Source organism: Mercenaria mercenaria, chromosome 2 (assembly GCF_021730395.1).
Source record: "Mercenaria mercenaria strain notata chromosome 2, MADL_Memer_1, whole genome shotgun sequence".
In the NCBI taxonomy this organism is placed as follows: Eukaryota; Metazoa; Mollusca; class Bivalvia; order Venerida; family Veneridae; genus Mercenaria; species Mercenaria mercenaria.
This window is the reverse complement of record NC_069362.1, coordinates 106,722,080-106,736,952: the sequence shown is the minus strand read 5'-3', so window position 1 is coordinate 106,736,952 and position 14,873 is coordinate 106,722,080. Positions and strand designations below refer to the sequence as shown.

Below are 14,873 nucleotides of genomic sequence, written 5' to 3'. Positions count from 1 at the left end.
GAAATTCTAAGTAAAAGGGGGATAATTCATTAAATATTGGTACTAGAGTGATGGACCTTGTGTTATTTGATGTGGGTGATAAGGTGGACCAACTACTATTAAGTTTGAATCAAATCCATTTAGTGATAACTGAGATAGAGTGAAAGTGCATCAAAACTTTAACCTGAAATTCCAAGTAAAAAGGGGGATAATTCATGAAATATTGGTGCAAGAGCCATGGCCCTTGTGTCACTAATATGATGTGAGTGTCGAAAAAGGCGTGGGGACAAAATCACAAGGAAAAGTAGGGGTCATGTATCTTCTAAGATATATTTTTGTGTGATAAGTCAACACTATGGAACATCTACCAAACTGACAGCTTAAATGTTAGTATGAACACACGTGTTCTATAAATGCAAAAACAAATCTTCTTGAAAATGCTACCAAAATGTCAAGTATAGGTTCACAATGAAATAAAAAAGAAACTGACTTCCGTAAGACATGAACAGGCCATTTCAACTGAAAATAAGTTAAGGATTTTTATCTTTTCGCCATTACTGCTGCCTGACTACCTATTTAATACCATTATATCTATATCCTAAAATAAAGCTTTAAAATCACTAGCATTCTCCTAGAAAGAAGCCCATACCCGCAAACTGAGGTGGCTATTAATAAACTTTGATAAATATACATGCAATCGAACATGTGCCTGTAAGTTCACAGTTTTATTCAGAAGTTGGAAAGAGTAGAGGACAAGAGAAGTATACAGTTCTTTAACCCTTACCCTGCTAAATTTCTATAATGAACTTGTCCATCATTCAATTTGGACAGTACCATCAACTATTAAAAGGGGTGCTTACCAAAAAGGTACTGACTAAATGGCAAACAGGGTAGATCATGATCAGACTGCACAGATGTGCAGGCTGATCATGATCGACACTGGCTGCAAAGGCAAAATTAATCGTGTCCAGCATGATAAGGGTTAAATAAATATAAAAGAACACAACAGATCTTGTGAAGCATTCATTTATTTACAAATATACTTCGTTTTCCAGAATACTTCCATAATATTTCCAATTTTTGACAATCATTCTGTGAAATCTTTAATAAAAGTTGCAACAAACCGACAAAACAAAGAAATTAATAAGAAGAAACTTAACTGTCTAAAAATCACTTGTATAACCCCTCTGTAACCACTCAAGTACTTGTATTATAAATATAACCTGAAGAGCTTGAGAAAAAAGGATAAATAATTTAAAATGGAATATATCTAAATATTAGTCATTTCAGTCAGGTAACACTCAAAAGTTACACTTTTAACGAGAAAAAATCTCTACCCTTAAAGCAAGTAAATGAAGTAAACTTATATCTAATACAATATATACCATTTAACTGTTATTATTCATGAGGACTAGTTTTCGAACATTTCATTGTCGAGACAATCCATGAAAATAAACCCCATCAAGCACATATGAGCCGCGCCATGAGAAAACCAACATAGTGGCTCTGCGACCAGCATGGATCCAAACCAGATCCATGCTGGTTGCAAACGCATTATGTTGGTTTTCTAATGGTGAGGCTCATATTCTTTTTTTCCCCCAGTAACTAAGTGAAAATAAACTTTGTTTATTGACTTAAATAAAATAAGAACTGAATCTTGCTCCACTTTACTATAACAAAGTATGTATAGGTAAACAAAATACAAGAAATAAAACAGTATGATAGAACATAAAATCTATCCTCTTTTCTCGTATTCTCAGGGTTTCTCGTATTCTTGTTTTTTTGCCTTAACGTTGTCAAATGATACAAGTGTTCGGACAGATATGGAACAAAACTGACACATTGAAAATTTCAAGTGATTTGAATGCAAAAGAATGAAAATACTGGTATTTTACTGAACTTTTAAAAAAAAATCCTTATTTTTTCTGATGGGGTAGGCAAATGAATTAATCATTATGCAATTAATTGTCATATTTCTTCATGCATTTATTACAGAATATATCTCTTTATTGCACCATGGTAATTTATATGTTTTAAACATTTTATTCATTTTCAAAATTGAAATCCACAAATTCATGTTCCCATGGAACAGCTGTTGTGGTCAAATCCATGAAAATTCATGCTCAACAAGTTATGTGACATCACAGTATTTAAAAGGATATAAAATACTCCAAGATACAAAACAAAACAATACTTGAGCTGCGTCATGAGAAAACCAACATAGTGGCTTTGCAACCAGCATGGATCCAGACCAGCCTGCGCATCCGCGCAGTCTGGTCAGGATCCATGCTGTTCGCTTTTAACACCTATTGCAGTGAGAGAAACCATTAGCAAACAGTATGGATCCTGACCAGACTGCGCAGATGCGCAGGCTGGTCTGGATCCATGCTGGTCGTAAACCCACTACGTTGGTTTTCTCATGGCACGGCTCACTTATTCTCTTAAAATTTGCTATAATAATGCTGTTAATATGAGTATAAGCTACAGAATGGCATGTATTTTAATAAAATTAAAATTGCTGTAAATAAAATTATAAGCACTGCGTCCGGTAATTTGGTTCATACATTGCTGAAACTTGCATGCAATATACTATACATTTAAATGAGTACACTATGTAAATCCTATTACCTACATATGATACTCTTCAAATACTAGAAAAACAAACAAATAATCATATAAACCAAAGAGCTATAAAAATAAATAGATCCGCAAGTTGAAAGGCATATAGAGCAAATCATCCAACATCACGTGGGAATTGAATGAGATCTTGTTTTACCAGTGTATGAAACAGAAAGCAGAAGGATAAAAAAATTTGTCATGAAAAACTTTCTATCAGATCGTTTGTTTAAAATGTTTATGGTGTTCTTTTAAGTTGTTAGTATTTTCTACACGAGGCAGGAATGAATTTATGATTGGAAGTCTGAGAAATCAGCAGTGGTCATTTGAAAACTGGATCCGATTCAGTTTATTTTTACGTGCCAGCTGTATTGCCAGTGTAATACATGTAATACAGTCAGCAAACACTTCAATAAGATAACGCCGGTTAATGCAGTGTTACAAGACTATGCGAGATTATCTCCCGTTGCGATTCTGTGCATTTTATACTTCTTTGTATAGCCCTATCTAAATATTTTGAAAAAAAAAATAAAGCTTTTACTTTACAAAACAAACTGAGAGAAATCAAAATCTGTGTTGCACTAACTGATAAAATCCTATTCTGTATTTTGCCTCTGCCTAGAATACTCTCATTACTACCCTTGACATGGGAAATAAAATTATTCTTTGCTTCAGATGAGTTTTTAGTCATTTTTGGTTCAGAAAAAAACAACAACCTAAGATGGAGATGATAAAAGAGTAATTATAACAGTAGTTTGATGGGAGACTGAATTTGGGTTTTTCCTAGATTCTACAATGCTGGACCAATTGAAAAACATCTCAGATCAAAATAACCGAAATATTTTGTTGTACTTTGTATTTATGATACAAATATTAAACTACTTACAGGTCATGTGACCTAAAATTTGAGTTACAGGAACCTGCTTCAGGAAAAAACTCATAATATTGCACATGAAAAGCTCTTTACATTTTAAAATATCATTCAATCAATTTCTTACAATGTGCTTATTTTCTACAAATTTTACAAAGAACCAAATTATGTTTATGAACACATACTGACTTTAAAATAAACCTGGAGCCATTCCCCAAATTCAAGGTTATATATTTCTAGCTTACAGGAGAATTAAATTAATCATCTTAGTAATCAGAAATTTTAGCTGAAACTGATAAATAATACTGCAATTTTAAACAACTATTTGATTTAACAGAATTTGATTTACACATACAGTAACACAGTATGTATACACAAAATGAACAAGAGCACCGCCAAACGGGGCAATATATGCCCGAAGGGTTACATCAGAGGATGGGACCAAAATTTAAAGAACTTGACATGAACAACATAAAAGAAGAAATTACAAAAAAAAAATAATTTCTAAGTCCACAAAAAAATTCTTAGCAGGTAAAGTTATGTCAAAATACATCTAAAAATTGGATGTTCCATCCATGTTGTACCACGGAAAAGTGGTCTCGGCTTTTCCCTACTGCCAATAATAAAAAAGTTTCAAAATAAGCTATTTATAGTAACAAGAAAGGGAAGTAATTCAAAAAGAAAATTATTGTAAGAGAACAAAAAGGGATCTGCCAAATAAAAACAAGAGCACTGCAATGCAGAGCAATATACATAAAGCAAAGTCATATATGACCTTTGACCCCTAAGTGTGACCTAAGTGTGACCCTGACCTTGAAGCAATTCATCCAATACATGTGCTCTGCACGTCGCCTCAGTGTGGTGAACATTTGTGCCAAGTTTCTTTCAAGGTGTTCAAGAGTTACAGAGCGGACACAAAATTGCTAACGAATGGACGGACAGACAGACACTGGGACCATAACATAATACGTCCCTTCGGGTGTATAACTAGTATTCAAGCATATACATAAAATAATGAAAGCATAATACTTAATATAAATGGAAAAGAAAATAAAAACACTTTCTCTATAACTTTGTTTTCTGGAAGTATCTGGACAATTTTCTCCTCCTCTCCCCACACATTTATACATAGGCTGACAAAATCCCATTTTTCCCTGTTTTTGCATTACAATTGTCCAAAGGTATTTTGTCAAACATATTTCTCTAAAATAACACAGTCACATGGCTAAAATGTATATATGTAACAAGGCATATAATAGCCTTATAGCTAAGTTTTAGTCTGTGTAAGTACAGACAAATGTCACATTAAAATGTCCTCCTTAGGAGGAAACCTTACAACTAATCTAAAATTAACAACAATGAATGTAAAATAAAAAAAATACTTATATACTTAACATATTTGTAAAAGTGGTTAATATCTCATTATCATATTCTGTGAAGCAAAGCTTGCATTGTTTTAACAAATTGAAAATTACATATTGCTATCTTAAACGAAATGTGGGTTCTCATGTTAAAAGGACCATCCGCATAAAGATATAAATAAATTTTGATGGGTTTAAAGAACATCAACACAAAGATAGGTCATATGCTGATTTTCCAGCCTTTTATAGGGGAAGAAGACTTTAGGTGTTCCTGAACACATTGTTAAGAGTAAAAATTAATTTTTCTCAGTATTTGAGACAGTTCAGCAAAGAAAATTAAAATCCACTGTTCTAGAAGGGTTTCTTTACATGAAATACCAGTACTCACTTCTTTTTTATTTTTTGAAGTCAAGTCTACATTTCACATCCAAATCTGTCCAAAAAGAAATTTTCTACCAAATTAAGCTTTAAAGTCTTTGAAATATTATAGCCCTATTTTCATTTTCTAAATAAGTTGTTTTTTAACAATAATATTCAACAAATACTATTTTTGCCAATTTTCACAATCAAAGCAATATGTGATTTCAAAACTCCCATGTTCAACAAAAAGCATCATATTCAATAATTAAACAGCTACAAGTACGAACACTTAATATAAAGGTAAATATGTCTAATGTCTTATCAAATCAGGAAATTACATAGATGCAAAATTTACGGTACTTACTGGTTGGGACCCAGTAGCTGGACACATTTTCATATTTCGGCTCCATTATTTCCTAAAAATATATATCTGACATAAATGAAGCCCAGACTGCACAAACTTCAGCTCCTTCCGCATCTGATGTGGTAATCAGCGTTGCATTGTGACGTAAAATATGGGTTCCATGGGGTCCCAAAAAGAAGTTATTTTCCCCGTGAGGTAAACCAGTAGCTGGACAAATATTCTGATGATGTTTTGCTGTTTTTTTGATATCGAAATAAGTGATTAAACTATTTTTACACATTTCTTTATCATTAATCTCTCCAAAAAATGCACATGAAACATAACCAGACGTTCAATAGCAGCTTCGAAAGCAAACAGAGGCTGACTATAAAAAACTGTAATTTCCTCTAACACGAATTCTTGATAATTCTAATAGATATAGAATAAAATTAGTGCAAAAATCGACAGCCCTGCATTTTATGTAACTATTACCGTGAAATTAAAAGTAGCACGTGTTATAAGCAGACAATCAATATGTAGTTTAATTATTCCTTCCCCACTTGATACCTCAACAAATGTAAACTACTGTGCATGCGCAATGCTATCTTTAAGCCCCTTTAAGACAGAAAGTTGTTTTGTAAACACAGGTGAGATATCACCACAAAACCTAACATAATACAGCCTTGTAATATAGTGGTTTGTTGTAAACATGAAGAACAATCATTTAAATGATCTAGAGGAAAGAATTACGCGAGTAACAACGAAATAAAGCGGTTATCAAATGTGTCCGGAAAATAGTCCAGTCCGGATACTGGTTCCCAACCAGTACAGTAAAAATTAAAGTGTCACTTCAGGAAACATGGTCCTTTTCAACATGAAATCTCACAAATATATGCGAGGGCAAAATAAAAACCAGCATGGACTGAGATCAGTGATTTCATTAGCCAGACAGAGACCCATAAAAATGACTTGTTAAAGGATACAAATCAGTTTTTCAAGTAATATGTTTAAAAAAAAGATTAAGTAATACTGTTAATAAATATCTAATACAACAACTATTTGGATTCTTAATGTATGTGAACATCTGTTTCAAAAAAATTATTGAAAACCTTGAATCAACAGCTTTTCTCAAGACAATTTAAGATATAACCTCACTGAGCCCTACAGTTACAGTCTAAGGACATCATGAAATTTCAACAAAGTAAGAAACATGGGCTGCTTATAAAACACACATGAATTACTGATGGCCTGACGGAGGTAACTGGGTGTGAAACTTGCCTGACCGAGGTAACTGGGTGTGTTACTTTCAATCACAAGTATGCTGTAACCTTGGTTGAGGTCATTTAGTGGCCATAAGCAGATGTTTAATGGCAACAGGCCCAAGCATTCTCCAATAATTGAAGATCATTAACCATATGTAGTTGCGAGGTCATTGTGACCTTGATCTTTAACCCACTACCATCCCAAAAACAACAGTGGTTATCTGCTAACTGCAAACAATCATCCTATGAAGTTTGAAGACTGTGGGCCAAAGCATTCTTTTCATTATTAAGCAGAAACAACCTTTTTAGGTTCAAGGTTACATTGACGTTGATTCCTTAGCTTCTTAACTTTAGAATATTAGTGGTCATCTAATGATAACAGGCAATCAGTCTAAGAAATTTGACATCTGTACACGGAAGTGTTCTTCAGTTACTGAGCAGAAACCACTTTCTGTCTCAAGGTCATCTGACCAAGATTTTGGCCTACCAACCACAAGAACAATCATCAAAGGGGTCATCTACTGACCACAGGCAGTTATCCTATGCTTGATGACTGTGGGAACCATTTTCAATGTCAAGGTTATTGTGCCCTTGACCTTTGATCTACTGACCTCCAAAACCATAAGGATTGTTGACAGACCAAAGGCAGTCATCTAATTATGTTTGACTACTGTAGGCCTAAGTATTCACAAGTTACTGATTGGATAACAAATGTCTTACAGACCGACCGCCTGACCTACCAACAGCTAAACAATATACTCCCTCTTCTTGAAAGGGAGGCATAATTACTCTTAAGAGGTTATATTATGGTAACAGTGGATGTTACCCATAATTATCTGTCTTCTCGACCTAAAACGGTGCCATAAAATTTTGTAACTATCAAACATGACTAAAAACTATCACAATTTACACCAGTCTTTCCTTAATTTCACACAAAAAATACAGGAGTATCACAAAAGTTACATTTATCCTATCCCAAAAAAAGCATAAAAAATATCAACAACTTCATAAAACAATATCATCATTTCATCTAACAAAGCCTGATTCAATACAAATTGACTCCATCAAAACAGTACATGTACTTTTTATTACAGGCAAGCTTAATTTGCTCGAACTCGGATAATTCAAACACCACCCTTGGCTTAAACTCATTGTCAGGTCCCGACAAAATTCCTAAATAATGTATATTGTTCAATAGCTCAAACTACCAATAACAAACAAATTTTGCCTGTCCAATGGAGTTGAGCGAACAAAGATGACTGTATATAATACAGATACTTTAAATAATTGGCAGTTAACCCTTATCATGCTAAACATGACTTATTCTGCCTTTGCCACCAGTGTAGATCATGATCAGCCTGCACATCCATGCAGTCTGATCATGATCTGCACTGTTTGCCATTCAGTCAGTTTTCATTTGTAAGCACCCCTTTTAGCAATTAATGGAACTGTCCAAATTGAAAGATGGACATGTTCATTATAGAAATTTTGCAGGGTAAGGGTTAACATACCAAGTCAACTGATAAGTAACAAGTACATAATCTACACACTGAATTGTAATTTATTACGTTTTCTTCCAAGTCTTTAATACAACAACAAATGCCATCAGTTTAACTTACTATTGCTTGTTATGAATATGAAACATTTATTAAATGACTTGAATGGAAAGCAGTAATATAAGATTCTTTCACTGGTTGTAGGTGCAGATGGGAATATCCGGCCTCGAGGGTAACTGTTTAGGCGGTAATGAGGCTCCCTGCCGACTTACCGCCTAAACAGTTACCCGAGAGCCAGATATTACTATCTGCACCTATAACCAGTGACAGAATCTTTTTCTTGCATACCGATTTCAAGAAATAATAATAAAAGTAAAATCAATCCAACGGCTTTCTTTTTAGAACTATTTATTATGGCAGTGTATTTAAACAAAGCGCGGGAAACCAACATCCGTAAACAGGAAAGACGTCATGACATTTCAAAACAAGTAACAATGTTTAGTTCCGGTTTTTTTTTATCAGTTGCAGCGTAACGTTATGAATTTTTGATAAAATAACGTGATTTGAATCGAGAAATATATTACCCGAAACCAACAGGAACTGTAAAGGTATTGAATTTTTATTCTGTTTTTTAAATAAAATATATATTACTATATAAATCTTCTACATATATGTAGTTCGTAATAAGTCATTTACAGCACGAGAGTCATCTTACACACTGGGGTGTAAGACGGATTTTTCCAGCACCGGCAAAGATACCGGAAATCTCCGTCTGGTATGCATGAAAAGCTTATCTCGAATGTTGGATAAAATCCCTCAACCCACTATCATGACAAACCTGGACAAAATCTCCATCTGATATTATACAGTTGTGGATTTATGTTGAGGTTGATACACAGTGTTGTTAACCTGCCTGAAAGCAGTACTGACCAAGGAACATTAACACTCTGCACAAAGCCTTGTTGAGTGAATATGTGTGCAACAATTCAGAATAATATTTTCAAGCATATATGAGTCAGATAAAGTACAAACCTACAAGCTAACAAGAATCTACAAAATGCAATTTGAATGATTCCTGCATTTTATTTTTATTCCTGCATTTTAACAGTTTTACTTTGGTACATGTATTTCCTTTTATTTTTCTCTCTTGCTACCATCATCTATAAGGAAGCTTTAAGGTGCATCACTCTGGTTCCTGGCTTTGTTGCATCTACCACAGTCCAACGATGACTCGGCTCAAAATCCTTGCTAGCAACATCTTTTATCAGCTGCTCCAGCGACTGAAGTAGGTAGTCACAGTTCTCCTTCGAGAAACACATTGGTGGCTTCATTTTCAGCACATTGTCATAAGGCCCATCTGTGCTCAACAGAATTTTGTAATCTTCTTTCATTCTGTATATAGGAAAATATGTAACTGATACAATAGAAACACAACAATCGTTCATTCAGTGTAAACATGTACTGTATAAGTGGAAAATCCGCAACGTGGAAATGTTAGCAAATTTCGTGATAAATTTATTTATTTTGTTGGGTTTAATGTTGCACCAACACAATTACAGTTCATATGGTGACTTTCCAGCTTTAACATTGGAGGAAGAACCTAGGTGCCCCTCCGTGCATAATATTCCATCACGAGCGGGCACCTGGGTAGAAACACGACCTTCCATAAGCCAGCTGGATGGCTTCCTCAATTCAACACCCCGAGTGAAACTCGAACCCACATTGATGAGGGGCAAGTGATTTGAAGTCAGTGACCTTAACCACTCAGCTACGGAGGCCCCTAATTTCGCAATTGAAGAATGTTGTGAAAGTATAAGCCAGTATAAGTTTCCATGTTCATCAAGACAAGTCATTAAAGTCAAGTAAAGATAAACAAACTAAGCTTTTGTACTTAAGTTTTCAGGGAATTGCAGAATGTCTGGAAATGGCAATTTGCTACCTTTTTAACGCATGAATATATCCACCTATACAGTAACACATTGCAGCATTTCAGATGAAGTTATGATCAAAGATCATTTAGTGATGTATTCATGACAATTAAAATGTAAGCAATTTCAGTTTTGTAGCATAAAACTGCTTAAAAAAGGGTTGTTTAAACAGAGATGTAAATGTGTTTTAATTGAGACGTTTTCACTCAACAGCTGTTAAAACACATTTTTGTATTATTTGTACAAAAATGAAAAAGGTCCTTTCAAGAATGCTTCTCACCAAGTTTGGCTGGGACCTGTCATGTGGTCCATGAGACAAAGTTGTGTAAAGGTTTTCCAATTTGCACTTTATGGCCCGAAGTTGCACACCTGACTTTGAATGTTTGAACTTGAATACTTGTACGACATATTGAGTGCCTCCATTTGAACAAAATTAGGAGAAGACCTTATATTAATGCTACAGAACAAGTTTGATAAAAATCCATCAAGCTGTTCGTGAGAGGAAGGCATTCTAAAGTATTTCTATTTTTAGCTCTAGCCGCCCCATAAAGGGTAGAGTACCCCCACTTGAACAAACTTTGGAGAGGACATTATAACAAGAGCTGTCACAGGAGACAGGGCGCTCGACTATTTCGATGCTGGATAGTGAAACTGGGCACATCTGAGGAAACTGGAGCTGTCACTGGAGTGTTTAATGACTCCAATGGTCGATGAAGATATTGCACAATAGCTTGAGCCTGTGTCAAAAATATTAAGTAATAAGAGAGGTAAAGATAAAGTGTATCAAAACACTATATAAGTATAATTCTAAGCAAAAAGGGGGCATAATTCATAAAATATTGGTGCAAGAATTGTGCCCCTTGTGTCATATGATGTGGGTGATGATGTGCAACAACTACTTCAAGTTTGAATCAAATGCATTTCATAATAGCTGAGGAAGAGTGGAAATGCATCAAAATTAACCTTAAATTCTAAGTAAAAGGGGGCATAATTCATGAAAAATTGGTGCCAGAGTTATGCACCTTGTGTCATATGATATGGGTGATAAGCTGGAACAACTATATTAAGTTTGAATCAAATCCATTTAGTAATAACCGAGATAGAGTGTAAGTGTATCAAAACTTTAACCTGAAATTCTAAGTAAACAAGCAAATTTGATGAATTGGTATCCCCCGCCGAAAGGGGTTGTGGTGAGGAATGGCAAAAAAATATATCCGGCAAAAGGTTAAGGATGTTACTAAGAAGGAAATAATTTCATTAGTCAAAATCAATTTAATAGAAAACGAAAATGGGGTGGGGGGATGCAAGATTGGGGTAGTGGGTATGACTGGGTAGAGGAGTGAGGTGGGGGAACAGTACAACTTTGCATGTTGATAAATATTCATGGAAGGTTTGAAAAAAAATTATAAAAAGGAATGAAAAAATGTTTATTTCAAGTTTTATGCAATTCTACCTGCTAGTTACTGAGAAATGGCTGCGGACGGACATTTTTCATTAAATCAAAGGCAATAACTCTAAGGGAAATTGACCAATCAAAAAAAACAACTTGACGGGCATCATCGCAGTATGTTGGTTCATGTTTAGTTCAAGTTTCATTAAATTCTACCTGCTAGTTACTGAGAAATGGCTGCAGACGGATGCACGGACGGACAATGCCATTTTAATACCCACCTCCCAATTTAATTGGCGGGGGATAATAAAAAGGGGGGATATTTCATGAAAATTGGTGCCAGAGTTATGGCCCTTGTGTCATATGATGTGAGTGATGATGTTGAACAACTATATTAAGTTTGAATCAAATCCATTTAGTAATAACTGAGATAGAGTGAAAGTGTATCAAAACTTTAACCTAAAATTTTAAGTTAAAAAGGGGGATAATTCATAAAATACTGGTGCAAGAGTTATGGCTCTTGCGTCATATAATGTGAGTGATGATGGTGAACAACTATTTTAAGTCTGAATCAAATCCATTTAGTAATAACTAAGATATAGTGAAAGTGTATCAAAACTTTAACCTTAAATTTTAAGTAAAAAAGGGGGATATTTCATCAAATATTGGTGCAAGAGTTATAGCTCTTGCGTCATATAATGTGAGTGATGATGTTGAACAGCTATTTTAAGTCTGAATCAACTCCATTTAGTAATAACTAAGATATAGTGAAAGTGCATCAAAACCTAGGTAAAAGGGGGAATAATACATTAAATATTGGTACCAGAGTTATGGGCCTTGTGTCATATGATGTGGGTGATGATGAGGAATAACTATTCCAAGTGTAAAGCAAATCCATCAAGTAATTACAGAGATAAGGAGAAAAAAGAGAAAGTGTAAAAAAAACTTTATCCAAGGTGGGGAAGCTGAAAGGCAAAGACGCTGACGCTGGGGTGAGTAGGATAGCTCTCCATATACTTCATATATTCGAGCTAAAAATGCTACAGACCAGGTCTGATGAAGAATGGTCAAGAAGTTCATGAGAAGAAGTTTTTTTTTATATTTTTAGTCTAGCTGTCACTAAAGGTGTCAAGCGGAACCAATTCGAACATGTTAGTGACCACATTTGGTGTAATGATGAAAAGAAGTTGTAGAGGAGATGTTAAGAAGATGTAAAACTGTGGACAGCGGACACTGGACTATCTACCTAAACTAAAAGTTCACCCTGAATCTTCATTTCAGATGAGCTAAAAAGTTATGTAAAGGTTTTCTTTTTCAAGCTTTGATTGCTCTTATATGCATTCAAGCAAAGCCATTTAATCTGATGTATTTGTCAAACAAACATAACTTATGTCAAATGGTGACGTTTTCAGCTCTTAATGGAACTATCACCAGGTTAATTAGAAGTAGTTGTTTGAAGTTGTTTCTATTTTCAGCTCTGGTGGCCTCCAAATGCAGTCAAGGAAAAGCACTTGAAACTTGTCCAAGGATGCTACAGACCAAGTTTGGTGGTCATCTATGAAGCTGTTCACTGGATGTCATTTTAAGCATTTGCTGGTTTTAGTTTGGGCAGACTTTATGTGCAGTCAAGTGTGACTATTTATACAAAAGTGGGAAAAATCAATCTAAGGAAACTACAAATCAAGTTTGGTCATAATCTATGAAGCAGCTCATGAGAAGAAGTTGTGTACAAGTTTTTTCTATCCTTTGGCTTTGCAAATCTTGAACACCAATATGCCAAAGTTTGAAACCATTTGAATGAATTGAGAAAGGCCTATACCAGGATGCAACAAACTGTGCTAATAAACAAATTTATAACAACAGGAGGGCCAAGCTGGCCCTAGGTCGCTCACCTGAGAAACATACCATAACATTGTATACATGTTTGACCTAGTGATTTCATGGAAACAAATATTCTGACCAAGTTTCATTAAGATTGGACCAAAAATGTGGTCTCTTGAGTGTAAACATGTATATTCTTTGATTTGACCTAGTGACCTTGTTTTTGACCCAACATGATCCAGATTCGTGCTTGTCCAAGACTCCATAAAAACAAACATTTTGACAAAGTTTCAGGAAGGTTGTAGCAAAAAAGTGGCCTCTTAGAGTATATACAAGCTTTTCCTTTGATTTGACCAGATGATCTAGTTTTTGACCCATCATGACCCAGATTCAAACTTGACCTAGAGGTCATCCAGACAAACATTGTGATCAAATTTCATGAAGATCCAGTGTAAAATGCAGTCCTTATTGCATACACAAGGTTTTTCTTTGATTTGACCTTGCAATCTACTTTTCGACCCAAAATTACCCATATTCAAACTTGACCTAGATTTCATCAAGGCAGCCATTCTGACTAAATTTTATGAATATCCAGTGTAAAATGCAGCCCCTATTGCATACAAAAGGTTTTTCTTTGATTTGACTGGGTGACCTAGTTTTTGACCCAAGATGACCTATATTCAAAGTCTACATTTCATCCTGACAAACATTCTGATCAAATTTCATTAAGATCCGGTGTAAAATGCAGTCCCTATTGCATACACAAGGTTTTTCTTTAATTTGGCCTAGTGACCTAGTTTTTGAACCCAGATGACCTATTTTCAAACTTGGACTAGACTTGATCAAAACAATCATTCAGACTAAATTTCATGAAGACCAATTGAAAAATACAGCCTCTATCGCATACAAAAGGTTTTTCTTTGATTTGACCTAGTGACCTAGTTTTTGACCCCAAATAACCCATATTCTAATCTGACCTAGATTTCATCAAGGAAATCATTTTGACTAAATTTTATGAATATCCAGTGTAAAATGCAGCCCCTATTGTGTACACAAGTTTTTTCTTTAATTTTACTGGGTGACCTAGTTTTTTATCCTGGATGACCCATATTAAAATTTGACCTAGATTTCATCAAGACAAACATTCTGATTAAATTTCATGAAGGTCTGGTGTAAAATGCAGTCCCTATTGCATACACAAGGTTTTTCTTTGATATGACCTAGAGACCTAGTTTTTGACCCCAGATGATCCTTATTCAAACTTGACCTAGATTTCATCAAGGAAATCATTTTGACCAAATTTCATGAAGATCAATTGAAAAATACAGCCTCTATCGCATACACAAGGTTTTTCTTTGATATGACCTAGAGACCTAGTTTTTGACCCCAGATGACCCATATTCTAACTTGGCCTAGATTTTATCAAGGCAATCATTCTGACCAAAT

General features: G+C 34.7%; 1 protein-coding gene across 2 annotated transcripts in view; it reads right to left on the bottom strand.

Annotated features, from left to right (window-relative positions):
* Positions 1–989: 989 nt before the first annotated feature.
* The window catches only part of LOC123564829 (5-phosphohydroxy-L-lysine phospho-lyase-like), a 51,272-nt gene continuing 37,388 nt past the window's right edge, over positions 990–14,873 (bottom strand). For both annotated transcript variants that reach the window (XM_053537452.1, XM_053537453.1), the window contains one exon: positions 990–9,680. In XM_053537452.1, coding sequence (XP_053393427.1) covers positions 9,449–9,680 — 232 coding nt within the window. In that variant the 3' untranslated portion in view covers positions 990–9,448. The remainder of the gene's footprint in view (positions 9,681–14,873) is intronic.